This window comes from Anopheles gambiae, chromosome 3, assembly GCF_943734735.2.
Source record: "Anopheles gambiae chromosome 3, idAnoGambNW_F1_1, whole genome shotgun sequence".
Lineage (NCBI taxonomy): Eukaryota > Metazoa > Arthropoda > Insecta > Diptera > Culicidae > Anopheles > Anopheles gambiae.
In genome coordinates this window covers 2,900,171-2,927,822 of record NC_064602.1, presented here as the reverse complement: position 1 = coordinate 2,927,822, position 27,652 = coordinate 2,900,171, and the positions used below count along the sequence as shown (strand labels likewise).

Genomic DNA, 27,652 nt, shown 5'->3' with positions numbered 1-27,652 from the left:
AATTAACGGCCTCTTAGCGGATGTAAAATGCAAATTGCTTAAATCTCGATAAAAGCTAATATACTTCCCGACGATGAGGCGGGGGGTGAAAAACGTACGCATTTCGCTCCGGAAAAACATTCCATCATCATCATCATCATCATCAGCTTTGGCCAGCACAACTCTGTCACCCTTATAAGCCCGGGCAACAGCAAACCGGATTTTACCCGCCTGCTCCTTTTTTAATGGATTCCAATCCCTTCTTGTCCCCTTTTAGAACTGTTAAAACATTACCTCCAACCCCGGAAGTTCGTCCTCGAAGCTGGAACTGTATCCCTTCCCTAGTGCCACCCCCCCCCCCTCCCCCCCTGGTTAAACTCCATCAGTAAATTAAATTGCTTGCCAACTTACGGTTGACCTCCTGCTGCTATTCCTGGAGGAAAACCGCACAGAATTACATGAGCTTTAGAGTCATCGCACAGTGGCACTACTCTGGTTGCACTGTGCCCCCCTGCCCCCACGGTGGTGTTGGTCATTCCGCCGCCATCAACCCCGAAGCCCCGAAAAACCCCATTTTTAACACTTCAGTCTTCCGGTTAGTTCTCCCGGTGTGTGTGTCCCGGTGGTGGTGCTCCCGCGGCTCTACCTACCATTTTGTGGTTTTCGTTTCAATTAATTATTTTGCAACCCGCCATCCTTCACAGCCACAGCCGACGCCTACTTCGCTTCCCACGGGAGCGGCGGAGTGCACATCGTACTAATTTTCTAAATTCCAATGTCTATGTGTGTGTGTGTGTGTTGTCCACATTGCCCTAGCAACCCCGACAGAATTTTCGCTTTATGGGGGGTGAAAGAGCAAGAGAGCAGCAAGGGAGGGAGCAGATGCACTCGCACGGCCTACTTTTCACCCCATCCCCCGGGGTTCGATCCGGTGTAGAACGTGCGTGCAGATGCAATCTTGAGGAAACAGATGGTCATAAAGCGACTAACAAGTGCAAGTGTGTGTGTGTGTGCGTTTATCTTCTTCTCCTAGTGGAGAAACATAAAACACCCATCAACGCCATCATCATTATCTCATTGACAGTGGGACCGTCTAGTCTAGTTGGTCGCATGCCGTTTAGTCCTGCAATCTTCTTCTCCCCCACACCCAAACGACTCCATCATCATTATCCACACCGAAATCGGAGGGCTGCCCAAGTGCCGCTTCCATCCCCACTGCACTTGCTACGTCTAATGCCCCCCCGTGAAACTACACACACACACACACTCGTATGTTCCACTGGCAAAGTTTCTTTCACGCAGAGACAAGGAAAAGCTCGCACACAGCCCTCGCCCTTTTGCAGAATTTTATTGTTATCTTATCTGGGGAAACATTACAATTCGAACTTTCTCTCCCCACACGTGGTGGAAACGGTGGGGCAAAAGGTAAGACAAAAGGACGAAGAAAATACAGCACGCCACTTGCGCTGTTGCACTGTTTGCTTGCCTAAGGGTGGCGTATGGCTGGCCTAGCAGTCCTCCACAGCACCTAAACTGAGAAAAAGCGACTCGAGCGATGGTTATCGATACAGCGGTAAGACAGTCGTGGCAGTCGTTTATATTTGAATCTGCTTTCACTAAACTCCTCCGCCTTTGGCTTTTCTATTCGTATTTAAGCTTTGTTTTCCTCTCTCTCCCTTTTTAGCCTTACCTTCTACCATTTTAGCTTAGCTTTTTGAGAGAAAGAGCGCGACAACAAGGCGTTTGGGCTTATGTGACGACCACGACGAGCCACATTCAATCAATGGTCTTGGTTTCAGCTTTTTCCAGCCATCTTTCCTCGTAGGGGAACTGGAGCATTCCAAAACAAACTACACGCACACACACGCATGGGAGAACTGCACTGTAGTGTAGACTAGAGCAAACAATTAAACAAACAATACAGCAACTCAGAGCTGCTACAAATCGGTTGGATAAATGCATGCTGAACCGGTGTTTTAGTACACCACCGTTCACCTAGACAAACAATCTATCAATTCCTGAGCACTGAGGGTGAGGGTGAGGGGGGTTTGTTCCGCATGCTCTTTGCATGCCAAATTAGGGCCATTATTTATGCACCTAATTCCGATTGTGTAAGTGTCAATAGACGACGGCGCGAGCGAGCCGATCGAAATAAAGCATATCCATTAGCGAACGACCGCGACCCACCAGGGACGGAGTGTGTGCGTGTGTCCGTGATTCGTGATCATGAATTTTGATCGAAACTTCACCCACCTCCCAACCCCCATCTCGGTCACCCCCGTATGCCTGATATGTATTGCTGGTCGCACGCTGAGAACCGCACCATGTGCGGAGATAAATCCTACTCCTTGCGACCGCGAAGCAGCAGCAGAGGAGACCTTTTTCCCGATTGAATCCAAGCAACAAGTGTGGTGCGTCTGTGGGCCCTGTGTGTGAACGAACCGTACTAGAAAGAATCCTTGCTGCCCACTTCGCCTGTGTTTGTATCGCGGCAGGCGGTGGAATTTTTTAATGGATGCTTTCCTACTAAAACCATTCCAACAGAGCGGTTGGGCCATGGGTTGGGTTGCGTTGGGTAGCTCACAATACAATAAAATCGCTGTTTTTTTGTATTTCTTTCCGCGCAGAAATACATTCGAAATGCCACGATTGCTATTCTAGCCCGCACTCGTCGTGCTGGCGCATGACGACGCATAAAATTGAGCCAAATCAATCGGAAAATTGATTCCACAAATGGTTGAATGTACATCTCTGAAGTGGCAGATATGTGTTTATATTAATTGTGCCCGGCAAAGGGGTTGGAAGTGCCCGCGCACTCTAGCGGGTTTGGAGGAAAGGGCCATTCATCTCACTTGTGAAACTCGTTTTGTAAATTAGAAATTCAAATTTTAGTAATGTGCAGTAATACATGTTTTTTCCTCTTTTTTTAATACACCAAAACCGGGGAATGGCGAAAATCTTCGTTAAAATCTTCCAGCCAGTGTTGTACTAAAATGTCCCTATCCAATACAACAACCATTGCGGTGGCGAGAAGCTTTGTGTAAGCTTTGCCGTGCAATGTTCTAAAAAGCGAGGTACTAAACTCTCTTCTTTTCAAGTGAACTTTCCACCTCTCACGATGATCGTAATGTTTTTAAATGGTTCTTTTATTCTTAAAAAATATCAACTGCCTATCGAACTCAGTTTTTTCCGCACTTTCTGCCACCAGTTCCATACCGTTCGATTGGATGTACGATTTGATACAACCCTCCAGCGCTCCCCCATTGCCCCGCCACTGGAGGCCCGTGTACAGTGGGTAAGTCTCGCCGGCGTCTCGCTTCAGTCGACGTACCTGGTCGCGGTACTTTTGCCAGGATTGCAGCTCAATAATGAGAAATTTCCCCTTGCTGCACAGATAATCCAGCACACGGCGCAGTCCAGCGTCTCCACCATTCAGATGCACGTACATGAGCACGGAGAAGCAGCAGATAACGTCGAACTGGTCAATGTTCCGAGCCTTCATGCACCGCTCAATCGGATCGTCCATAGGCTTCACCTCTTCCCGGTTGCTTATGTCCAGCAAATTTCCACTGATGAACTCAATATCGGGGAACTCGGCACTGCCCCGATCGCACAGCTCCTGATCGATATCCAACCCAACGGCACACACAGCCGGCGTTCCTTGGCCCACCTGCTGCACGATTTGACGCACCTTTGCCGTGAACTGGCCGGAATTACAGCCCACATCCAGCAGGTGGATTGGTCCGGCGGGCGGCTCACAACTGCGCCACAGGGCTGCTAAATGTTGCGCCAAGATGTCGGCACGGATGCTGTCTTCTGCACGAAATTTGTAATAATTGTGGTAGTTGCCATGCTTCACTTGCTCGTTACTTTCTCCCATCGTTCCGAGCGCTTTTCTATGCAACGAGGACCCGTACTTTCGCGTGAACAGCTGACAACTGAATCAAGCACGCGCTGGTTTGTTGTTGTTTACATCGTCAAGGGAACAGTGATGAACAAAATGTATGCAGCATGAAGTGGATTTAAAAACAAAATCATATGATAATATGGGTTGCATACCGAGAAATTATACTTTAACCATTCTCTTTGCTTCGAAAACCATCGAATCGGATATGCTTGTATCAGTTAACTTATTGCCAGGGAGTTTTTTTGTACGTTACTGTACCAGTTGTCAGTTGTGTGCTGTGTGTCAGATTGCTGTCACTTTTGAATTTTCAAAATTTGTCCCAGCCACGTGGTTCTGTGCGTATTGACAACGGTCAACAGAGGCACAGTAGGCTGATTTGGTTGCACAGGGTTAAGGAGCGATCCTTTGATAGATGGCGTTGCAAAACAGCGCGCATACATCATCATCTCATGAAAAGACAAGTCAGAGAGGGCACATCGTTGTGATTTACTTTTAGATTTATTTATTTTTCTTTAGAAATCATACAATCTATAGTGAGTTACACAGTACGAAAAATAAAAAAATAAAAGTAAACCTAAGACACACACTCAGTTTTTATCAATAAATAAATGCGTCGCAAAAAATAAATTAATTTGCTCTTCTTACACCTTTCCTTCCTTCCTTCCCTAAACTTAAAAGCATGTGTGCATTTAACGCGCACCGGTTTACAACTGATTTGCACTGTTTGTTTGTTTGTAAATTTGTTCGTTTGTATCGAACAACAGAATCTCGTTTTGTATTTAAGCAATATAAAAATAAAATAATATCAACTTCAAGCTAATTTCCTTGAATAAAAAAAATGAAACGTGCCCTGTGGTGGCAAGAAGCAAAAAACATGAACGCAATCAACAACAATGAATCATTATTATGCGCACCAATCCCACATCACACAGGCAGCGCACGCACGCGCACACACACGCACAAATTAAAGCTTCTAAAAATTTAAAACATTATCTGCTTTTTTTGGTTTTTGTATTTTTTTTTCTTGTAATTCGTTATATATTCAATAGCTTCCATTTTTTTGTTTTGTTTTGTTCTAGTCCGATAATTGTTATTATTTAAGTGTTTCTTCTAAACCTTACTCGATATAAACTAGAAGCTAATGGAATGTATGTGTATGTCGGTACTGCTTTCTCTATACTTGTTATAGAAATCATATGAGAACAAGGAATATGTACAAGTTACGCGATTAAACGATCTGTGTCTGTATGTGTGTGTGTGTTTGTGTAGTTGTGTGTGTGTGTGTGGGTTTTCTTAATGTTTCGCCAGCGACTAAGATGTGTGTGTATTACTCTACGTTTGCATTTTTTGTTGTTTCGCCGCATGCTTTGACTGCCTGTCTGCCTGTCTCTGCTTGTGTGTTCCAAAGAAGCCTCTCCCACAACCTTGCCTGCCAACCTGTGTCCCTGTGTCCCTGTGAATATGTGTTTACTTGTGTATGTGTTTTTGTGTTGTTTGCCCTCAATTGCCCTTCGTATCGCGAATGAGAGAAAGAGAGATCATCGATCTTGTTACCTAATAATAATAAACTGTCCTAGTTAGAGCTATGTCCTATAGCTTGTTATAGTGTTGATTTTTTTCTTCTTCCGTTTCAACCAACCTCCAACGCGGGTATTTCGTGTTGCTTCCTTCCTCCGTTTTCTTCTTCTTCTTCTTCTTCTTCTTCTTCTTCTTCTTTAATTAAAACGCCCTTTTTACTGCACTGAGCACTGAAACCAGTTCAATACTTCATCATTCGGTTATAATTATTTTGCTTATTATTGTTGTTCTTGTTGTTGTTGTTGTGGTTTCACAATTTGCAACACAAAATTACACAATTCAAAAACAACGAAACGGAAACTCGCGCTCTCTCTCGCTCTCTCTGTCTCGTTAGCTATTGCGCCATGGCACAAATAAGTACGAAGAAACATGGTGTAGCACTTCAAAAACTAAATGCTTGAAAACCCGTTTATGCTCCACCTGACAACATAAACGGCAACATAGAAATCAATTAGTTACTTCAACTACTCACTCTATCTGACGAGCATTAAAAGGTAAAATGTTCATAATGTAACAAACATTACAAAACAATGAACCAAAGTGCTCTGCGTGTCACCCCTGCACTTTCTACACTTCAAGACAGAATCTCGTTCAACGCGTTCTAATTTGTGCAGATTGTTGTGTGGAACTCACATATCTAATGGACTGTGTGTTATCATAAAAACATACGTTCGTTTACAACTTGTTCCTTCCAGCGACCACTTCCCTAATTATCTGCTTTTTTTCTAGTGCTGCTGCTGCCTTGTGTACACAATACTCCTCTCTTTATAGGTATTGGTTTCAAAATAATGCATTCAAACGTTTTTTAAAAAATAAACCCCTTTTTTTCGTGTCGACTATTTTCAACCAGATCGTTCGCACATCTCATCACCACCATTCATTGTTTCACCGTGTTTCGTCGACTGGCTCCCCAAAATCACCCGAGATAATGCATTTGCAGGAGCTGCAGAAATCACTTCCCACATTCTAGCATCCACCTTGTGTGCTAACACTGTGCTCAACAACAGCTCAACCAACACAACACATCCCCCTTGCTTCAAATTACCTAATTTTGGATTTGTTTTTCCCCACCTTAACATTTTCTCGTTTGCTAGTTTAGAATAACCGGGTTACCCTTGTAATACAGAACCATCCCCACGGGACGGGGGACAGTTCCGACGTCGGGACCATTGCCTGCCGACCACCAGAGCGAGCGTTCATTAATTGCATTCTCTTCGTTTTTGCTGGCTGGTTGGGTCGGCTGGTTGGGTGCCTCTGCCTTGTTCGTTAATGCTGTTATGCGCGCTGCTGCTGCTGCTGCTGTGCTGCTGTTTAATGCATTTTGCTGCACCCACGTGTTCGACACACAATCGGCAATTCGGCGATGTCGTTGCACATTCTGTGACACTACTATTACTACTACTGGATTATATCTTACTTATAATCGCTTACGTTCTACTATTTGTTGCTTTGCCGTTTTTTCTGTGTCTCTGTGTGTGTGTGGGAGAGTTGTGTCGTGTTCGCTATTTTCGATCATATGCGATTGCGATGTGAGTTTTTTTTGCGTTTTTCCATTCCCCACAAACAAACCCCTACCATCCATCCATGTATGTTTCGTGCGCCGACGGTTCCTTTCAATCTGAGTGGGTGAATATTGGTTTTGTGGGGGGGTAGAAGAACATTAAATATTAATTACGTGGTTACCTATTTTTCATGTTACCTCATCAATTTGAATCGCTTCTCTATGTGCAGAAAATTGTTTTGTTTTGTTTTGTTTTTTGTTTTATCGCTTACAAATGGGCTTTGTTCCATTTAAGTTTTGTCTTGTGAAATGGGTGATTTTAGTATCAGTAAAGGTGAGCGTGCGTTCTATACGTGTTTTGAAATAACTTCTTTTTGTTGTATTCACTTGATTTTATCGCAATTGTCGTTGACCTTTTGCCCGGTCGGTCATCGTCAGTGTTTTTTTCTTCACCTCTCGATTTGATTCCTTTAGTGTAGGATTTATCATCATGTTTTACACTTGCATTCATTTGCATTCATCACATCCTCGCTGTTGTGCCGGTTGTGCCGCTCAGTACCGCCTTACTTCCTCTTCCTCATGTATAAAACATCAAATCACAACATAACAACAGTTGACGCTCACTTTCCCTCTCAAATGCGCTTTAAAATCGTACTATAAATTATAGCAAATTTCTATTGCTTTGCACAGACCCCAAAAGCGGTCCCCGCTCAAACCACCCAGGTTTGGTCTGACCCCAACATCTGACCCAGCAGAGCAAAGAAGAATACTAAATGAAACACTGAAAACAAAATACAGTGTCTCGCGCGGCAAGAACGTGGAACCTTTTTCGGCTTCGAAAACATTACAACTTACAACAAACTTACTCTACTAATCCGCCGAGCATCACTAGCTACACACTAGCAGGCACTCTCGAGCTCTGCCGCGCTCGTTCCACTCACGGCCTGTAGCTGCTGCCGCTTGCGGTACTCGTAAAACTCCTCCTTCATGGCCTGCACGCGCGCATCGATATTGTCGTACCGCGACTGGCCCCGTTTCCGGCCGCCGCTCAGCGAGGACACGACGCCCGCCAGCCCGGTCGCGCTCCACAGCAGATCGCTCGAGGTGGAGGGAAGCGTCATCAGATGGTGGAAATCGTCCCGGATCAGGCCGGTGGGCGTGGAGGCGGTCGGCGTTGGCGTCGACGGATCGAACTCGTAGTGCCCATCGACGCTGCCCACGTCGGCCGTGTTGTTGATGTTGGCCTTCTCCGACGCTATGTTGAGCCGCGTGATCAGCTCCAGCCAGTGGGACATGGAGTAGGGTGGATTTTCGAACCGGCCGCCCCCGATCGATAGTGGGGCTGCATGGTGAAGGCTTGGCGGTGGCGGCGGCGGCCTGTACGGGGGCAGATAGCGCCACTCGCGCAGGAGGTTGTGAGTCGAGCCCGTCGTCGTTGCAATCGCTGCCGAAGAGGCACCGCTCGGTTGGGTGTTATTGCTGGAGGTGTTTTTGCTGCCGAACCCGCTCGAGCTGGAGTAGCTTTGCGGGGAGTTCTCCAGCCCACCGACCCCACTGAGGGACGTTGTGTTGAGGTTGAGGTTTAGCATGGGCGAGCGTAGCTCGGGAATGGTCCGGCTTACGCTTCGAGGCATGCTGCGCGGATAGTAACGCGAAAACAGTTTCGATCGGTTGCTGTACGGATAGGTGCCGGCGGCTCGGGCACCCGCACCCGCGCCGTAATAGCTCCACGGGATGTTTTGGTACACATTCTGCTGGCCTGTTGACGGCGGCTCCTGCTGCAAGGTGGTGGTGGGAAGCTGCTGTGCACCGGGCTGACCGTAGTAGTACGGCAGGCTGACCGGCACATCCGACACCGGTATGAAGCCGTGCGTAGCATGATGATGATGGTGGTGGTGGTGGTGATGGTTGGACGACATGTGCTGCAGGCTTTGCAGCACCGGCAGCTCGTGGTTGTAGTACCGATGCACGGAGTGGACACTCTGCGGCGTCGGAAAGGAACGCTCGGCCGAGCTGAGATGGTGAACCGAGCTGAGATCGCTGAAGTACAGTGGTGACCACGGTGAGTTGACCACCTGCGGGCTGGAGGTGGCCGGCGAGCTGGCCACCACCTTCGAAACTCTCGACGGCGTGGTGTAGATCGTTTGGGCGGCCAGCATGGGCGGCAGCGTGGAACTGATCGACGGTACCATCACGTTACCCCCCTCCGGCAGCGTGTTGGTGTAGAGGGATTGCTGTGGCTGCGCCAACTGCGGTACCGGGCCCGTTCCGTGATGATGTAGATGATGATGATGATGGTGATTGCCAAAGGTCGTTTCCATTTGCAGGCTCAGCTGGCTCGGGTAGGATACGAGCGGTCTGCGCCAGGAAGCCTTCGTCAGCGAGGGAAGTCGTTTGGGCAGGAAGCCACCGTCGTCGCTGCTGCTGTACTGCGATACGATGCTGTTGCGCAGCGACACGATGCCGTCCACCAAATCCTGCGACAGCACGAACCGACCGTCGGCGGAGCGATGAATTTGTCCCACGTTCATCGATTGGTCGCCAATAAATTTACTCGAATATATAGAATCACAGTTTTGACAACGTCCTGGTGGCCAAATCCAGTGTAATATAGCTATCAGTATGTTTAGGCCGGGCATTCGGCTTCCTTTTCTTTCTCCTTGCATATATCTGTGTGGAGATGGGCGAAATCAAACAAACAAATATAAGTTTAGAGTGATACTGTACGAAACGTTCTAGCTAAGATAGATCTCCAACGTTCTTCTATCATGTCATGAGTCTCTTTTTACCTTTGTATCTATCTTCACAGGGTAAGCATGAGTGCAAGAGAAAATGAAAAATAAGGAGATACGAGTATAAAGTCTGGGGCATTACAAGCAAGCAACTTCTCACTCGCATTTGGGATAACATGTAAATCCAAGCCTTGCTAAATACTCACCTTTTCAAGGGTATTGGTTGACTAAGTGCGTTCCTATCTGTTAGCCTCGCCGTTACCATGTTGAGTTCTGTAATCGGATAATTTCTAACAATTAAAACGGGTGGTAATATCGAGCCATTCTCATAGTTTCCTTCGAACGCTTCTCTCACACAAACGCGCGGAAGGAAACTGCAAGAAGTGGATGGGCTCGTTTTAGTAGCGGAAAATGATGGCAGCACTCATCAAGGCGTATACCCGTTTGTTTTGCTTAATGGTTTTTCAACGTCTTGACATCTTTTCCACGTTCCAATGAAGTTGGAACCCAAGCAACAGCATCATTAAGGCAAAACAATTATGAGAGACTCATTTTCATCAGCTAGTTGCAAAAACATCAACTGCTTTAAACCTTAAACTATTCACACAATCCAAACTATTGTTAGTAATTATAGCTATGTTATTGTTTAACTAGAAGAAACATGTTAATTAGGTTAAGGTCGATGGGAAAGATGGGAAAGTATACACCCTGACTACGGCTTTCGTAGTAAATCCCGCCCGGTTATGCTAACCTTTCTCCTGTTTTCTACGTTTACGCTTATTGCAAATCTTCACGGCGCAGATCGACAGTATGATGGCCACGATGAAGAACAGGATGCCTCCGACCACGCCCGCCGTAATGGCTTTATGCTTCACGCGCGCCGGTACGGGAAACTTGATCTCCTCGCTCGTTTCGTAGCTCTTGAGCGAGTTGGCCAGCACGCGGAAGTAGTACGTTCGGCCGCCGACCAGATTCTTCACCAGATAGGACGTCTCTTCCGGCCGGATCTGGCCCCGGTTCAGCGTCTTCCACTGTGCATCCGTGCGGTACTTTATCGTGTAGAACTGTACGAGGTGGGCCCGCTCCAGCGGAACCTGCCACGAGATCAGGAAACCGTTCGGTATCTCTACCACCGTCACGTTCCGTGGCTGACCCGGTTTCGGTCCTGCAAAGGCGCGCCACCAATGTGTTTGCGATTAGTAAAGATCATTTCCCAAACGGAGCGGATAGAATGCAACTAAAACGCTATCAAGCGGCAATCAAAAACACTACAGAGCATTGAGGAAATTGGGGGGAAAAAGGAGCATGTAATGTAGTGTGTAGTGTGTTTTTTGTTACGTGAGATGATAATGTGTATGTAAATCAATGTACCTGTCGGTCGGAACACGGGTGGGAAAAAGGTCGAACCAGTTGAATCGGTAGGGAATAAAATGTTCTTATAGCTATCGATGTCTGTAAAACGGAAAGCAGAAACGGAACGTAAAATAAAACCAAATGAACGTGGTGCGAAAAACTGTGAGCTCTGTACGATGAACATCCCGTCCCTCTCATGGAAGTGTTAATGGCAATGTGATGTGTGGCAACTGCAACTCTTGTGTGCATGTGTTTGATTAATTTGATGCCGTGTCAGTGGTGCAGTGTCAGTGGACGAACCAACCAATTGAAAAGAATGGAAATGAATGCATGAGCGATACGGATGCAAATCCAGAATGGGCGCGAAAAACGAAGCCAAGAACAATGGTGTGGTAAACGTGTGGCAAGCAAGGATGCAGGCAAGGCGGTTCTGGAGAGATGTCCGTGCGTGCGGACCTCTTACCCAAGTCTTCTGGTGCGTGTTTGAATTCTTTATCGTTAGGCGCTGCCGTTGTCGTCGAAGGTTTCTTCGCCTTTTGAGCGTCTGCGCAAGAGCATCATTTGCGGTGAAAGTTTCGTAAATACAAGTGAGGAGTTACAATTCACACACTTTACTGTCCCGCATCCCGAGCTAGGATTTGGACAAACCACAAAGAGAGTACTTACCGAGAGTACGGATCGTTATCACCTTGCTCATCATACCATCGCCCAGAGCATTCTTGCCGATCACCTGAAACTCGTACGTCGTGCCGGGCGAGAGCCGATTGATCGTAACCTGCGTGCTGCCCGACGGCGTTACAGGAATCGTGGACCACTCGGACACTCCCGCCTCGCGATACCAGATCGTGTAGTCCTGCTTGTAGTCCGGTCCCCCGCTGTAGCCCGGCATCCAGGACAGCGTGACGGAAAACTCGGTGGCCGAGCCGCTCAGGTTGTACGGTGCGTGCGGTTGCGTCCCTTCGATGACCAGCTGGGTAGCGGACACGATCGTGGCCACCTCGTTGGAAGCAACGCACTGGTAGTAGCCAAAGTCGGACCGTCGCAAGTTTTCGATCGTAATGTTGCCGCTGTTGATGCGGACGCGATTCTTCTGCAGCGGTTGCCCGTCACGCCGCTGCCACTGGATGCTCGGCTTGGAGGTACCTTCCGCTTCCTGCGCATCACAGTGCATCTCGACCGATTCGCCCACCTTGCGCTGGTACAGCGGGTCCGGCTCGACGGTGAAGGCGGGCGGTTTCCGCACCAGCACCTCCATGTGGCCGGACGAACCCTGCGTACCTTGAGCGTTGTAGGGGGTGCAGGTGTACCGGCCCTGGTGGTTTTGGTTGACGCGCGTGAACAAAAGCGACCCATTGTTCATTATAACTATGTCTTTCGTTTGATAAGGTTCCAGTAATCGTTTATCTTTGGTCCATGTTACATATTGTAGAGGAGGATTCGCTTTTATATAGCATTGTACAACACCAGCTAAACGAAACGGTAAGTATTGTATTGTTGGGGTGAAGGTCACTTTGGCAGGATCTATTGGGGGGAGGGGGAAATGAATGAATTACCAGTTTGTGTTTCAGAGCTTGCCACCAAATGATCCAAACATTTACTTACATTCTATATTTAAATAAGCCGAAGCACTTTGTGGTTCTCCAATGCCATTCGATACCTCACACGTGTACTGCCCAGAGTCGTCCGCGCTGACCGGATTGATGATGAGCGAACCATCCTTGCGTATCGTGACTCGCGTCTCGAGGGCAGCTACCTCCCGTACCGGTGACCCTTCCCGGAACCATCTTACTGTAACATTTCCCGGCATTGCCTTTGCCTCACAAGTGAACTGCACCTTCTCTCCCTCCAACTTGGTTTGATTAGTGGGCGGCACCTGCACAGCAATGAGTTGGTAACACGGCATTAGTACAACCACGGTTCTGCTCGAACGGAGCTCCTGCGTTCTTGCACAACCACACTGCAATTTGTGGGGGAAAATCCCCCAGCGATTACGAATTATGCTACGCTATCATAGAAAAGTACACACACACAACCACACACACACACACACACGCAATCGTACACGCTACAAAGGATATTAGACAGAGGTGGCCAAGATACATAAAGAAGGGCTTACTGTAGGATTCGACTTACTGAGCCGAAGGTGTATGTGTGTGTGCGCTTGTGATCATGCTGCGGATTAGCCACTACCGGATTATGTTAGTGATTTTAATAAGGCGCACAACAGCGCAATGTATCAAAATTCGTGAAACGGAAAGGTTAACAGATCGGTTTTATTATCAGTGGTAGTGTTTGCTGTGCAAGGACATATGCAGAGACCAAAGAAGAGAAGAAGAAAGACATAGACAAATCGTCTCTACCGCAAACAAGTGTTTGTGTGTGTGTATACACTACAGCTGCCATCGGGCCGACAATATGCTAGAAGAAGAGAAAGGTGCACTCGTGCTCTAGGTACATAGATATATAGTTGGGCAACATCAGGAAGGTAAAGGTACATGTGACAGATAACAAGGAGGACAGCAGCTTAACGAAGGAATAGTGTTAGATGTATAGAGAGATGTATATATATATAGAGAGAGACGTATTATCACAAACGTTACAGAGAGAGCTACTCATAACAACATTCATATGCACTGCGCGAGCAACAAAACACACGAGCGTCACAAGTTACGAGGAGTCAGAGAGTATGGTAGAGGTTTGTAGGTTCGTTCTTAGTCAAAATTTTTACCATGATTACAGCGCCGCCCGCTATTATAACACGGGCAGTATGGGAGACTTGTCCCTCACCATTGCGCGCGATACACGTGTAATCGCCGATGTCTTCGTGGCGGATAGTGCTGATCCGCAGCTCGGTGCCATCATTAAAGATACCAACAGTAGAGGACGGATCCACCGGGTTGGCATCCTTGTACCACAAAATCTCTGGTGTTGGTGTGCCATCTGCCTGGCAGTTCAGTATGATAGAGTCACCTGGAATCAGTCGGAACAGTCGATACCACATCAGTAGCTAATAAAGGGAAGCGAAAACGAAAGTTGGTAATGGCGGCGCTGCATACCTAAGTTAACGTAGATTATATCTTCAGGCGTTACACTAAACCTCGGCGGTGCATGGACGTCCAGATGAAACCACGTACCGTTCTTATGCTGCTTCGGAGGTCGGTTTAGAAAGACTACTTTGCACTCGTACCAGCCCTGATCGGATTCGCGTATGTCGGTGAGGTTCAGCGATGCCGCGCCGAACGTCGAGTTTGGTGGCACTCTAGAAACGCGCCCCTCGTATCCCTCTCCGCTGTGGGTAGGATAGCTTTCGTACCATATAAAAATGGGAATTTCCTGGCCCTTGGGGACGCGCGCGTGCCGAGCAAAGGGAGCAGACGAAAGAGAGGAACGAATTAGTTTCCGGCAGCGGGCAAGGCAACATTTTTGCTACAGCATACATTATTGCTCTTATCGATAAGAGAGAGAGAGAGATAGGTGTTTGATAATGTACTGTTATCCAGTTAACTATGAAAGTGTGTTCATGCAAGTTCAACAGAAATGCGGGATGATCCTCGAGTCGCTACAAATTTTTAAAGAGTGTTCGACTGTCAGTTAGCCGTTTACAATCAATGATACGAAAGGCATCCATAAACAAAGATTAGCATGCTTTAATAACAACTAAACCAACCGTTTGCCACCTAATAAACGAAAAATTATGTCAATCTGTTACTCCATTTGGCGCTCCTATCTCGATCGTATATTACCTAAGCTTTATCTAAATATTAAGTTTCCCGTCAAACCCAATTGCATGCATGCACACTTGTGTATAAAAGAAAACAATGATGTAGAAAATGAAACGATTCGCGAATTTGGGGTATACTCATGCACATTTTAACTCAAAATACTCTTTTCGCAAAACTCGTAAGCCAGTAGCACTAAGCACTTGGTGATCATTTTGTTGTGTTTAATGTGTTTAATAAAATAACGAAAAACGCTTAACCGGGGATCTTAACCTAAGTGTTTTAATGTTAATAGCAAATGCAAACTTATGCCCCAGAGCGCACTGACGCGGGTCAGAGAAAGATGGTAATTATAAAATGGTAAGATTGACAACTTGAACATTGAGAACAAAGTGTATGTAATACTTAGACTATCGCGGGGTTTCGAAGGATATATGTTCAATACTTTGCCGCTTTCGCTCTTTGTGTGATTAAAAAACTTGATTAGCAGTTCCGGGATCGCTTGATGACGTACTTTTTCGCTCACCTTCTTTTCCCATTGCAACACATAGGGAACGGGATGCTCGCCAGGGAAATCGACGTGACAGTTGAAGACGACACTTTCGCCGAGGATCGCCGTGATGTGCACTGCATCTTGGGCTGTGTGAGAGCGAAGAAGAAGCGCGTAAAGCATTATTATGTAATGATGACCAGAAGGGAGCAATGATCACACACAGGATCAGCATCATCATGTGTGTGTGAAGCAATTTCTGTGAAGCCAGTACTTACGGGGATTAATTGTACAGCAGCCCAACGTGAAGCACAGGGCGAGTAATAGAAATGAAATCAACCGATTCAACGACTTATCACTAGTAGTAGTGCGTCCACCATTAGAGTCTGTCGCCGTTCTCCGCCGTACTCGGGCACTGTACTGGCCAGTCAGCAGTGAGTTGTCCTCGTGAACGTGACCAGCGTCGTTAGTGCTGCTGCTGCTAGTATAATTGCTAACTGTTTTCACTTTAGAATGTGTTCCGCTTGTTATTGCGCTACGGCTTGCATCGGTATTGCGGTCGTTTGCCCGTGCAGAGCAGCATCGGCCAGGACTCGCTAAGGCTTGCCGGGGGCTCGTTTTGGGTGTGGTTTTAGTGGCATACGATCGCGACCGGCTTAATGCCTGACACCACCGGAAAACCCCAGGGTCCACGCACATGCCCATGCCTCTGCTCCCATAGTCACTGCTAACGTACCGTTTTCATGGCGCTGGTATTACCTGCAAATGGCGAGGATAAAATGCTCATTAGAATATAGCTTATATTACCAGCGACTCCTCAGAAATATAAAATCATTTGAAAAGTTACAATATTTTTGAATCTCTTGCACATTTTCCTAAAAACCTAAAAGAAAAATAGAACATTTCCTTCTGCGAGCGATTGCCATATATAATCGTAGAGCATTCATTCAGCATTTCCCGACGTGAGCCAGCATTTGTAGCAATGTTTGCCCGAGCACCAACACCACCACCATGGATCAATACAGATTTTGCACAACGATACCACTTTATCACCAAGTACGCGGGGCGGGTGTGGCCAACGTAATCAAATTCAAATCATACAGCATTCCACGTACACGCTTTATACCACACACACACACACTGCGGATTACCCTTGAAACGGCAATTTACCTTGGCTCGTCCTTCCACACCATATTGTGTGTGTGGGGCCTGGTTGAAAACATTCTAATACTTTACTTTCAGTTAAAGTTACACACATATCCTTCTTCTCCCGTGCGCCTCACAACCCGTGCGCCGCCTACTTCGAAGATTTGCTCAACTATTATCCCTTAATGCAGATGTTTCTGTCCTGTCCTGATGAAGGCAGCGTATGTGGGGAAACACTCTAACACCTCCCGTTGCCGTGCCCACATACACACACACACTCATACACACACACAAACTCCACAAGCTGCCACAAGCTCTACAATAGTACGCAACGTGTGTTTCAGAGCGTTGGAATTTCGGCCTAGACGAGAAGTGGGCCATGGCAGGCAGAGGGTCATGTCAGTGCGCTTACCAGTGCCTACCCCTCCTCCCCACCCAGCAGGGGTGTGTTAATTTTTGCACTGTGTAACACATAATGTGCGAGGAGTTAATCCAGGGAAATTATAAAGCCTACTTTTCCACGTCGATCACGGACACACACACACGCAAACGCACGTAGACACACACTCACTCACACACGATGGTGACAATATCACACACCTCTGCCATTACGCATAGGAGGGACAGGACATCATGCCATCCAGGCAAAGAAGGAGTCCTGGAATTGCTGGAGCTCACTGTGCTGCAGCAATTGAAGCTTTTCCCACGGCTCCCCAGGTAGTGCACGTGATTTACCTGACGACGCTAGTGTACAGCCAAAACTCCACAACTGCATCAGCTGGGAAGGACGTATATATTTGACGAGAAAGCAGATTTTCCAGCCTAAATCCCACTTTTCGAGGAAAATTCGTCCTGGAGCTGCGTGCGATACACGATATACGATGATGTTTGCCTGCCTGGGTGGAACTCGAGAAAAACTCTAGCTCAAACTTTTGCCATGGTCTCTCATTTTCACATCCTCTCTCCCTTATACTCTCTCCACACTATTGGGACCGTGCTCTCGCTCTTTCTCTTTCCATCTCTTTGGCTCATGATCCATATATTCTTCCGGATTTGCTCCCCGGATATGCTCAGCCTTCTACTCCAGAGCATTCCTGATTCCGTGCTGGGAGATACAGAGATACATTGAGCAGTTACTGAGCTAAAGGAAATGTTTAGACACCACGAAGAAAGCGTGAAAATAACGTATCGCTCTTCATGGAATATTCTTTCAAAACTTCCCGATAAAAGAAATGCATATGCTTGCATCTATGAAATATTCATAAAACTATCTATTTTTTGCCTCTCTTTTTCTCTCTCTCTCTCTATTTGCCTTGGTCAATTTGTGCCTCTGTCCCTGTGTGCACGAGAATTTCCAGCACAAGACCACCAGCAAAAATTTAAGCACCGCTCATGCGCGCTACGACCGACTTGACGCTCACCTCTGGCCCCGAGAATCTCTGAGAACTGCGAGGCTCTAGCTTCTACTCCCTCGCCAAAATCGTATGAAAAATATCAAGGGTTTGCCAGTGCACGTCGTCGTCTTGACAGAAGCCTCCGGGAGTTGGTCCCATATTATCTCCTCACGACAAGTTTGTCACACAGATTCCACCCACATACATACACACACACACAATTTGCTTGTCTATCGTCTCACACACCAACAAAACGGCGTGTAAACTTCGCACGCCTGTCGTCCGTCCAGTCGAGTCAGTCAAGAGTGATCTATTTTTTATGCTTCTCCACCATCAAAAACCGATGATGATGGTTCACACTTTGGTGTTCATAAATAAAGTCGCCATCGTTACATATTACAACGGGAGGGGACGGGGTAGTGGTGGGGTACGGTTTCGGGCCAAAAATTTATTCAAGAAGAAGTCGGCTTGAACTCAATGTCACGCCACCTACGCTGTTTTGATTGCTTTGATTCCAAAACAAACGAGCTATGAGAGGGCTGTGCTCGTTGTCGCGCTTTGACACCCGACAACCCCGGTGGTATGGCGCTATGTGACCTCGGGGTGGTCGTATCCGTGTAGGCGCCCCTTCCTTCCCATCGTGGGCAGCCCAGCCTCTGCTGCAATGGATGTAAATCGTTCACAAATGCTTTTTCCTGCGCAAGCAGAACACAGCACAAGAATTCAGCAAATAATAGCAATAATTACATCTTCCGGCGAGGCAGCCAGGAGCAAATTACAATCATACATTTTGAGTGCTCTTTTGCTACTTGCTGTACCATTCCGTCGATCGACATCGGCGTTGGCCGCCCCACCCTATATGCTGACGGGTGATGAGGTCAATGTGATCGCGGTAGGAAGCTTCAAATGTTATACTTCCTTTGCATTTGATGATCGAACCTGATGATTCCCCGATTATTGCTGCACGATTCGATTCTTCAAATTATCGCACGTTTCCCTTTCAAGAATAAGGTACCTTCTTGCAAACCTCCTCACTACATGCTTTATGAGCATTTTTCACCGATAATTGGTGTACTGTTAATTATGCTAAATATCGAAAATGCAAACAATACACAGCAGAGAAGTGGAAAGTGATGAGCAGCTATCGGCCTACTGCGTTCCAAACCACATCCTCTTGCTCTCTCTCTCTCGCTCTCTGCCATACAATTTGCTGCAGTTTTATACCACACAGCTTCCTGTCGTCCCGGATCGGATTGCGTGTGATCAGGCGGAAGTCAGCTCGAATCAAAATCAGTCCCTCCCTCCCGCTGTCCCCTACAAGCTGCTTTTGGGCTCTTATTTCTGACTTTTTTTCTTTAATAATTCATCGATACTTTCATCATTCTTTTCTTTTTCCCATCTTTTTCCACCGTAATTTCCCACCGCCTTTGGATGGAGAAGAAGAGGATGAAAGAAGCGGCGCAAAAGAAACCAACCAAATTCATTCAAAACATACACACCACCGACCGCGGTTCCCCCGTCCTCACATCGCCATCATCACATCGCCATCGACATCCGAAGGAAAGCCAATCACACAATCCCCGCCTGCCTTAAAACACTCATCACCACGATGCCCCCCGCCGCAACCCGCCGTACCACACAAGACGCAACACAAAGTGCGCCCCCTTTCGAGCGACGCAACCCTCGGAAGAACCAACCAAGATGGTAAACGGGCGCATCGGACGAAAAAAGGAGCAAAACGAAAACGCCAACATTTCCCATCCGGCCCATCTTGGGTCTCTCTCTCTCTCTTTCTCCTCGCTCTCTACCTTTTGTTGGCCTTTTGCTTTCTTCTTTCCCGCCTGCATTCTTCTCCCTTTCCCACCGTTCTTCCCTTTGTGCTTCGTTCTTTGCCGCTACGACGTCTTCCCGTACTACACCCAGAGGAGTTGTGACCTGTCTTTATTTTTTTGTCGTTCGCTTCCTTCTTTATTTCGGCCCTATGAGCCCGTGCGTTCTCAAAGTGCGACTTTCCTCCCCTTTCCAACCCTCTGGTGCGCAGCAGGGTGAAACATTCCAGCCCCTGTCTACGGCGCGCATTGCTTTGACACAACGGTTCCAGGTTTCGATACGTGTAATGGGCAAGAAGAAGAGCAGCACATAGTGGCAAGTTAACACCAACTGCACTTGCTTGCGGAGTGGGGTGGTGTTCCACGAGGTGCAATCCATTGAAGGGGAAAAATACGCAAAACACCGAAAACAGGAAATTTGCCATCACCAACCGCAGCAAAGGGGGGTGGCGGCCGACCAGAAGGGCAGCCCTTTTTGAATAGGGCGAAAAGAAAGACATCCCCCAAAAAAGGGAGTTTGGGTTAGCCTACTTTTTTTTTTGGTTTTCTTCTAAGCTTCTCCTGTGGACAACTGCACGATGGGGCTGCGCGTGGAAAGCGCCACTGCTGTTGTAAACTGAGAGCCACATACACTGCCACTATTCGCAGGAAGCCATAAAACATGCACTAACAACATCCTGCCATCTCGAACAACATGTGACCTCAAACAGCAGCAGCCGGGGCCCGTACCATAGTAGGCCTAGGATGACTGCTGACTGCGTATTTTTGCTGCAGCGTAACCGTAACCGCGCCAAAGTAACCACAGCCCCAAAATACGGGGACCATTATTTTCGGTGACCCTCTCCACCCCTTTTCCACCATGGTGCCCGGGGGAGAGAAGGATCTCCGTTTGCGCATACCGAAACACGGTATACCAGCAACATGATGGTTAAATTCGGGTTTACTTACCGCGATATGAATGTGTTCTTGCTGTAGTGAGCTTCAATCAATAATCCATTCTGCGGTATGCTGCGATTACTTGCTGTCACACACTCGGTACGCGGGGGGTTGGATGGAGATGAAAATTCCCCAGCTTCTAACGGCACAGGTACACGTGCGTGCGTGCGTGTGTTTGTATGTCACGATACGTTTTTTTCAGTACGTCACACCCGAACAATGCAATGCTTCAAGGCACCTTCCACTCAGGTGCGCTCGATAAAATTTGATCCTTTCTTTATGCGATTTTCACCTAGTTTTACAAGCGCCACCTTTGACATTTAACGGAAAGTGCTACACACCTTTTCCACACGCCAACATTTGCATAATACCACTCACACATACACACACGCTCACACACACGCTCACTGATGATTTCCTCTGTTTTTCTCCTTTTTTCTCGAATCACACACACAAACACGTGGTAAAAATGGAATGCAGATAACAGATTACCGCGGATAAAAATCGCCGTGCCTTTTCACGAATTCACGCCGCACACTGCGCTGTGAGCACAATAGTAATCCTTTGTCGGATCAATTACACCTGCAACGAAATTGCACGCCAAAAAGAATGAGAAAAAAACGACGCAACAAGAATAGGAATTTCCACTTTTTGGCCACCGTGTGTGTGCCGCCACCGCCGCCGCCGCCTATCACATCCTTTCCCCTCCCTCCGTGAGTAAGGGCAGGCGATCGCGTCACACCTTATTTTTCTCCGCACTCAATCAGGTTTCGGGTGACCGCAAACCAGTGCTAAAATCTCAACACACAGACACACACCGATGGCGAGCTTTTCCAGCGTTTCCACAGTCAGAATATAACACACAGCCCACACCGCCGTTTGACCCGCAGAAGCCAGGCCAGTTCCCAGCGCATACATACACACGCATCTTCCTTCTCGCTTTATCGTGCTCTCTCATTCACTCCTGCTCTCTCTCTCTCTCTCTATCCATTGCTCCTGCCATCTCGTTTTCACAATCCATTGCTCCGGGAGTGGTGCTGTATTTTACATGCAGCAAAACTTGTAACATTTCTGCTTCCCCGAAAAAAACGGCCACTCTACGAAACGAACGATTGCCGTGAAAATGTGAATTCTTTTCCCAGAATACACCAACACACACACGCAGGCACTTGAACAAAGCACTTACAGGTCAGGCAGCACACCACGGTTGATGAAAACTACCAGATCCCTAGCACCGCGGAGCTCTAAGCATACCGTGCTCAGCCTACTTCGAAGATCTTCTGAAAAATGTGTGATGCGTGGAGTCAGCAGAAGAGCAATGGGCATACGCTAGTATCGATTTTTTGTGTGGCCCTACACAAACGCTCTTTCTCACAAACGACGGCTTCTTTGCCCATTCTCCTCTCTCTCTCGGTATGTTGAGCTGTTGCGAACAACCGAAAAAAGAAGAACCCCGCGCGGGAGCTGCTGATGAGCAACGGTGAGAAACGGCGAGAGCGAGAATGAAGCCAAACATCGCCACCACCACCATGCACACTACCATGCTCTGCTTGAGAATGCTATGCTGCTGCTGCTCGTTGTTATGTTGCTCGTTCAACCAAGCAACATGATGCGCACCTTTGCAAACCCACACAAACAAACGTTTCGTTCTGCTTTGGCTAAAAACACACTGCTGTGCGGAAAACACGAGTGTACCCCGCGGCGCATGATATTTTGAAGTAACATAAACGGCCTCAACTGCTACAAAAATGTGCTCAAGTGTATTATGAAGCTTAGATGGTATTTGGTACAGGTTTCTTAACTTACAAGCACTTCTCGCAGGAAGGGAAGAATTTGGACGATTGCTGTCTCAACGCCAATCGCTGACTGATCTCGATCACGAACCCTGCACAAACTGCACAGGGAACGTTGAAGTCAAACCAGAACCACGGACTGGAATGAAGGAATGAACAACACAAATCATCTCTTTCTCTCGCTCTCGCAGCGTTGTAGAAAGAGAAGGCTATTGCTTACCATTTCCAGCAACATTTGAATCCAGCATCTTGCTACAATTACATTGCCTGCTAAGGAATGAGCGATTTAAACAAAACACTACACTGTCGTTACAGAAAGGTGCACCGCGCATGGTAAAGTGGACATTCCCGTTAAAGTGAGCTGCTTTTAAATTACGAGCCCATTTCTAGCTATGCTTCTTACTCGCGCAGCATCCGATTTACCCAGAACAGAATGATAACTCGTTTCTTGAAGCACTCACTTGATGTTATGCGGCCACTCAAACGGGGCGCTGAACCGGTTTTGGTGCCGTGCAAGATATGGGACCCGTAACGCTCGATGCCTTTTGTTGTTTTTCATCAATATAGCCTAATCCCTACCGCAGCTGGTGCGGACCCAATCGGGTGGTTGTATGCCTGGGACGAGTGGTGCATTCTGTACTGCAAAAAGAGCCACCTGTCAGAACAATAGTTCTCCTGCTTCCAATTCGACCGTTAAGAGTGATAAATAGTTCTACAAATTGTCATCATATATCGTTGGGCATTTGTTACAGATGATCTTTGGGACACATTGGTGCCATCCAGCGGTCCGGTAAATCTACCGCACAGAACACAACATCATCATCATTACACGACGTTACGTTTTGAACCTCTCGGTGTTTTTATTCCTTTCCACTGATGGTCCAAACATGTACATAGTTCCACAACGCTTCACTCCGCTAGAGTAATGAAGGAAACAAGCACAATCGCGTTGAATGAATGTAACCGTCTACTTCAGCTTCTTCTTCGGGCGCAGGTTGTTGGTGTGGCCACACTTCTTCTTGCGGCAGTTGGTCGCTCTCGGGTGCAGGCGTGCGTAGCACTTGCGGCAAATCATCTTGTCGCAGTTGTACTTTTGAGCCAAGATACGCAGAGACGGCTCAATGATACCTGAACGAGAAGAGAAACAGCAGTTTAGCAGTTTAGAGCGTGCCATTTCCGTGCCCAGCAGCAATCTCGTGTGCAAATACTTACCACCACGGAGTCGCAGCACCAGATGAAGGGTCGATTCCTTCTGAATGTTGTAGTCGGAGAGAGTGCGACCATCCTCCAGCTGCTTGCCGGCGAAGATCAGACGCTGCTGATCTGGGGGAATGCCTTCCTTGTCCTGGATCTTTGCCTTCACATTCTCGATCGTGTCCGAAGGCTCGACCTCAAGTGTGATGGTCTTGCCGGTGAGTGTTTTCACGAAAATCTGCATGTTTCTGTAAACCACAAGAGGAGGAGAACGAACAACTTTAGTTTGACATTCGAGGTTATGTTCACACCAGAGCTTGTGCCTCGCTGTCGCACGAAATACAACGGATATGGGGGGTTTGTAAATCACAAAAACCACTATCACGATGTAATTTCACGTTTAGCACAATTCGAGACAAGTGCATGCAACTTTAAAATCATTTATTCCATTGAATTACGCTAAAATCGACGCAAACTCACCCAACGTGTCTGTTCGCTGGTACACTTTGACAGGAAAAGAAAAACGACAGGAAGTTTTGACAACGACAAACACCAAAACACCAGGTCAGATCATGTACAACTATTGACACTGTACGTGCCAACGCAAAAACGAGTTTGACAATTAACTGCGCTTCTGAAATATAAATTAAGTTTTAATCACTGATTTAATATTTTTTATGGATTATTATTAAAAAAAAAAGATTTCGCTTATGGTGAATTGATAACAAAAAATATATTACAGTAGAAAATGGTACAATGGTAACTGTCCGCACAAAAGGAGTCCTCAAATAAAAACTCTGTGAACTTCTGATGCGACTCAAATAAAATAACCGATATGCTTGCTCTCTCTCCTTAAAAATGTGCTGTTTAGTTGGAAGCAATTCTCCTGAACAAGGTGTTATAAATGACAAGGTGAAGTTGTTCAGAGCAAAATGACATTTCTCGACTTGACATTTCTCTTCCTGGGGCTCCGGTATAAAAATCGGGGAGGGCTGGTGCGGGGTAATGAAATTTGTATGCAGAGAGTGACAGATGTCCCCCACAATGTCGCCCAGCAAAAGCGATAAAAATCAACCTTCTAAATACATTATCCTTGCTCCTGAATAATTTCCATACATTTCTATGAAATATGGTGTGCGTCGGCTAACGAACATGAGGCAACCTTCTCCTTCTCCAGCATATCACCACGTCACTACAATGTCAACATGACAGTTGTGCTATTTTTTTCCCTAGCGGGTCACGAGCGAACTTCAATTAAGGGCTTTTTTATATTTTTATATCGGAAGCTGGCTCCGATAGTTTGCCCGTGATTTTCTTCCGAGACTCGTGCTCGACAACAAGTGGCCAGAACCATTGGCCGCGTAATGAGCGAACTGTTGTCACAGTGAATCGTTTTCTTGCAACTACTAATTAAGGACTAGTCAAGTGATAAGTGAAACAACCACACAGAATGCCGAACGACGATAATGGCAACTCTACGGCAGAAAGCGAGCCTCTCGCACCTACCGACCAGGCCGATGCTGATGTAAGTTGGTGTAATTATTAAGTTAAGAATATTGGATGAAAATTTCACTCCTCCCCCCTTTCTCCCTACATCAGGGTGTCGCCGTTCAAGGACAGCCCGGAGCACAGCTGCAGCAGCAGCAACCGTCGCGCGCTGAATCGTTCTTCGCCATCACCAAGTCGCTGATCATTCGTGCATTGATTATTTATTTCATATCATCATTCTTCCGCCGTCCCGCCCCAGACGCCGGGGTGAACCAGCAGGCCGCCGCGAGCAAGTCGAAGATAAACGCCTGGAATCTGTTCGAGAATGGCACCGTTTTCGATTTGCACGTGTACATCTCCGAAGATCAGTACGACGTGGACTTTAACAATCCAAGTAGCTTAGTTTGGCTACAGGAAGGGCTAATTTACGGCGATTGGTACGGAGGCCGCGATGGTGACGGCATATTTACGCTCAATACTCAAATCAAAGCTTCCGAGCAGCTGATGAACAATGGATCGATATACCTGCATACCTACGTGACGAAGACGGGCCTCAGCCCGAATCCGGCAGCCGGGGAAGATTTCGCCGGCAAAAACATGGGCCACGCGAGAGCAATGCTGAGCAAATACAAGCGGATAAAGCGCACCAAAACGCACAACTTGCTGGCGGGCGAGAAGGAAAAGTTCGAAAAAGAGCTAGAAGATGCACTGGTGGACGATAAGATCCTGGCGCACTGGCATCCGAACCTGACCATCAACCTGGTGACGGATCAAACGAACTGGGTGAAGGGTACGGTGCCGCCGCCCCTGGATGAGTACATCAAATTTCTCCCAGGCGGACAGACCTACCTGCCGATCGTGTTCTACAACGACTACTGGAACATGATGCGGGACTATCAGCCGATTAATCGCACCACACCGGTGCTGGACCTGAACCTGTCCTACCAGCCGCTATCGCTCTTCAAGTGGCAGCTGTACGCCGCTCAAGCGATGCGCAACAAATGGGCCAACAACATGTTCACGGAGGCGCTGTCGGGCGGCTCCGAGACGGACGAGGACCAGGACTCGCTGAAGGAAGCGCTGCTCGACACGAACCCGTACCTGTTGGGCGTCACGATCGTGGTGACGCTTCTGCACAGTGTGTTCGAGCTGCTGGCATTTAAGAATGATATCCAGTTCTGGAACAACCGCAAATCGCTGGAGGGCCTTTCCGTTCGCTCGGTGTTCTTCGGCGTCTTCCAATCGCTGATCGTGCTGCTGTACGTGCTGGACAATGAGACCAACTTTATGATTAAGATCAGCTGCTTCATGGGACTCGGCATTGAGGTGTGGAAAATCCAGAAGGTGGTCAATATAAACGTGACCAAGGAGAACCGTGTGCTCGGATTTCTCCCGCGCATCACCTTCACCGACAAGGGATCGTACGTTGAGTCGAGCACGAGGCATTACGATAATCTGGCATTTAAGTATCTCGGATGGGTGTGTTTCCCGCTGCTGGTGGCGTACAGCGTGTACAGCGTCCTGTATCAGGAGCATAAGGGATGGTATTCGTTTGTGCTGAACATGCTGTACGGATACCTGCTCACGTTTGGCTTCATCATGATGACCCCGCAGCTGTTTATCAACTACAAGCTAAAGTCGGTCGCACATCTGCCGTGGCGAATGTTGACCTACAAATTCCTCAACACCTTCATCGATGACATCTTTGCGTTCGTCATCAAAATGCCGATGATGTACCGAATCGGCTGCTTCCGTGACGGTAGGTAGACTTGGCAAATGCGAAACAAACCTTCCATCATTCCAATTTATCGTTAAAACGTAATCCCTTTTCTCTCTTGGTAGATATCGTGTTTTTCATCTTCCTTTACCAACGCTGGATCTACAAGGTTGATTCGAAGCGCGTGAATGAGTTTGGATTCTCGGCCGAAATGCTGGAGTCCAAGGATGAAGGAACGACACCAGCGACCGCTTTGCCGGAGCCGATCGCCAGCAGTGGCGACGAACAGCCGGAAGAAGCTGCCGGTAGTCAACCTGCCTCGCCCAATGCAAAGAAAAGGAAGAACAAAAAGTCTTCCCCCAAGCGCAAGGGAGCCAATAAGACGGCCACGGATAAGAAGGACGACTAGTAACGCAATATGCAAAAACACACCATTAGTTACTCACATAACTAGAACGCCGCTTTGCGCCCTTTGCTTGGAGCGAACAGCCGGAAAAGCCCCACTTGGGTGTGTGAGTGCGCGCGCGCAGGCAACCGGTGGCCCCGTAATTGTATCTTGTATTGCGTTTATTATGCTAGTGAATTTGTTTTTCTACGTAAAGTATATTTAATTTTGTCCTAGTTGTTAGCAAGCAGTGTAGTAGCAGCAGTATAACGACCACCCCACTGATGATCACACCCGATCCAGCTGTAACCAATAATATGAAAGCTTTACTAGGTTCATTCGTTTCTCAAAAAGACTACGTTTAGCAGTAATAGTAGTGCCGGACGGAAGAAAAAAAACGAAATGAGCTGTGGTATGTTTTACATGATACAAGTACATGTTAGTGTAGTATGATAACTGATGAAAGTGTGAGTTTCAACACCGAACAAAGGGATAACTGGAATGGCTGTCG

General features: G+C 47.3%; 4 protein-coding genes across 16 annotated transcripts; 1 reads left to right on the top strand and 3 right to left on the bottom strand.

The window, feature by feature from the left end:
• Nucleotides 1–3,104: 3,104 nt before the first annotated feature.
• LOC1278026 (probable RNA methyltransferase CG11342) lies at nt 3,105–3,942 on the bottom strand. Its single transcript, XM_317552.5, has one exon. The coding sequence runs from the start codon at nt 3,857–3,859 to the stop codon at nt 3,113–3,115; it is 747 nt and encodes a 248-aa protein (XP_317552.5). The 5' UTR covers nt 3,860–3,942; the 3' UTR covers nt 3,105–3,112.
• A 2,988-nt stretch (nt 3,943–6,930) lies between these two features.
• LOC1278027 (protein turtle) lies at nt 6,931–22,468 on the bottom strand. 12 transcript variants are annotated; one of them, XM_061656238.1, is made up of 14 exons: nt 21,751–22,271; nt 20,577–21,146; nt 15,538–16,018; nt 15,284–15,408; nt 14,107–14,389; nt 13,779–14,020; nt 12,653–12,923; nt 11,717–12,571; nt 11,514–11,594; nt 11,069–11,149; nt 10,449–10,862; nt 9,904–9,970; nt 9,755–9,766; nt 9,495–9,635 (listed from the first exon to the last, which is right to left on the bottom strand). In XM_061656238.1, exons 3-13 carry the CDS (start codon nt 15,962–15,964, stop codon nt 9,763–9,765), a joined length of 2,850 nt encoding a protein of 949 aa, XP_061512222.1. In that variant the 5' UTR covers nt 15,965–16,018; nt 20,577–21,146; nt 21,751–22,271; the 3' UTR covers nt 9,495–9,635; nt 9,755–9,762. The 12 variants fall into 12 exon arrangements, 10 of the variants coding, with proteins under 10 accessions (XP_061512213.1, XP_061512218.1, XP_061512212.1 ...); XM_061656229.1 differs by lacking the exons at nt 9,755–9,766; nt 21,751–22,271 and adding an exon at nt 22,371–22,468 and having other exon boundaries at nt 6,931–9,635; XM_061656234.1 differs by lacking the exon at nt 9,755–9,766 and having other exon boundaries at nt 6,931–9,635; nt 15,296–15,408; nt 21,751–22,276.
• Nucleotides 22,469–23,192: 724 nt separating this feature from the next.
• On the bottom strand, nt 23,193–24,183 carry LOC1278028 (ubiquitin-ribosomal protein eL40 fusion protein). 2 transcript variants are annotated; one of them, XM_317555.4, is made up of 3 exons: nt 24,032–24,183; nt 23,570–23,799; nt 23,193–23,485 (listed from the first exon to the last, which is right to left on the bottom strand). In XM_317555.4, exons 2-3 carry the CDS (start codon nt 23,793–23,795, stop codon nt 23,325–23,327), a joined length of 387 nt encoding a protein of 128 aa, XP_317555.2. In that variant the 5' UTR covers nt 23,796–23,799; nt 24,032–24,183; the 3' UTR covers nt 23,193–23,324. The 2 variants fall into 2 exon arrangements, with proteins under 2 accessions (XP_317555.2, XP_061517706.1); XM_061661722.1 differs by having other exon boundaries at nt 23,570–23,830; nt 24,032–24,104.
• A 561-nt stretch (nt 24,184–24,744) lies between these two features.
• On the top strand, nt 24,745–27,643 carry LOC1278029 (putative lipid scramblase CLPTM1). Its single transcript, XM_061661721.1, has 3 exons — nt 24,745–25,076; nt 25,151–26,798; nt 26,882–27,643. Exons 1-3 carry the CDS (start codon nt 25,002–25,004, stop codon nt 27,163–27,165), a joined length of 2,007 nt encoding a protein of 668 aa, XP_061517705.1. The 5' UTR covers nt 24,745–25,001; the 3' UTR covers nt 27,166–27,643.
• Nucleotides 27,644–27,652: the final 9 nt, after the last annotated feature.

Coding starts and splice junctions, on each gene's coding strand:
- LOC1278026 (XM_317552.5), bottom strand. CDS start 3,859: ATGGGAGAAAGTAACGAGCAAGTGAAGCATGGCAACTACCACAATTAT.
- LOC1278027 (XM_061656229.1), bottom strand. CDS start 15,964: ATGGGCATGTGCGTGGACCCTGGGGTTTTCCGGTGGTGTCAGGCATTA. Junction 11,595..11,716: donor GATAACGATCCGTACTCTCG/GTAAGTACTCTC, acceptor GCTCTTGCGCAG/ACGCTCAAAAGGCGAAGAAA. Junction 9,971..10,448: donor ACGTAGAAAACAGGAGAAAG/GTTAGCATAACC, acceptor ATCCGATTACAG/AACTCAACATGGTAACGGCG.
- LOC1278028 (XM_317555.4), bottom strand. CDS start 23,795: ATGCAGATTTTCGTGAAAACACTCACCGGCAAGACCATCACACTTGAG. Junction 23,486..23,569: donor GGTGCTGCGACTCCGTGGTG/GTAAGTATTTGC, acceptor CTTCTCGTTCAG/GTATCATTGAGCCGTCTCTG.
- LOC1278029 (XM_061661721.1), top strand. CDS start 25,002: ATGCCGAACGACGATAATGGCAACTCTACGGCAGAAAGCGAGCCTCTC. Junction 25,077..25,150: donor CCGACCAGGCCGATGCTGAT/GTAAGTTGGTGT, acceptor TCCCTACATCAG/GGTGTCGCCGTTCAAGGACA. Junction 26,799..26,881: donor AATCGGCTGCTTCCGTGACG/GTAGGTAGACTT, acceptor CTCTCTTGGTAG/ATATCGTGTTTTTCATCTTC.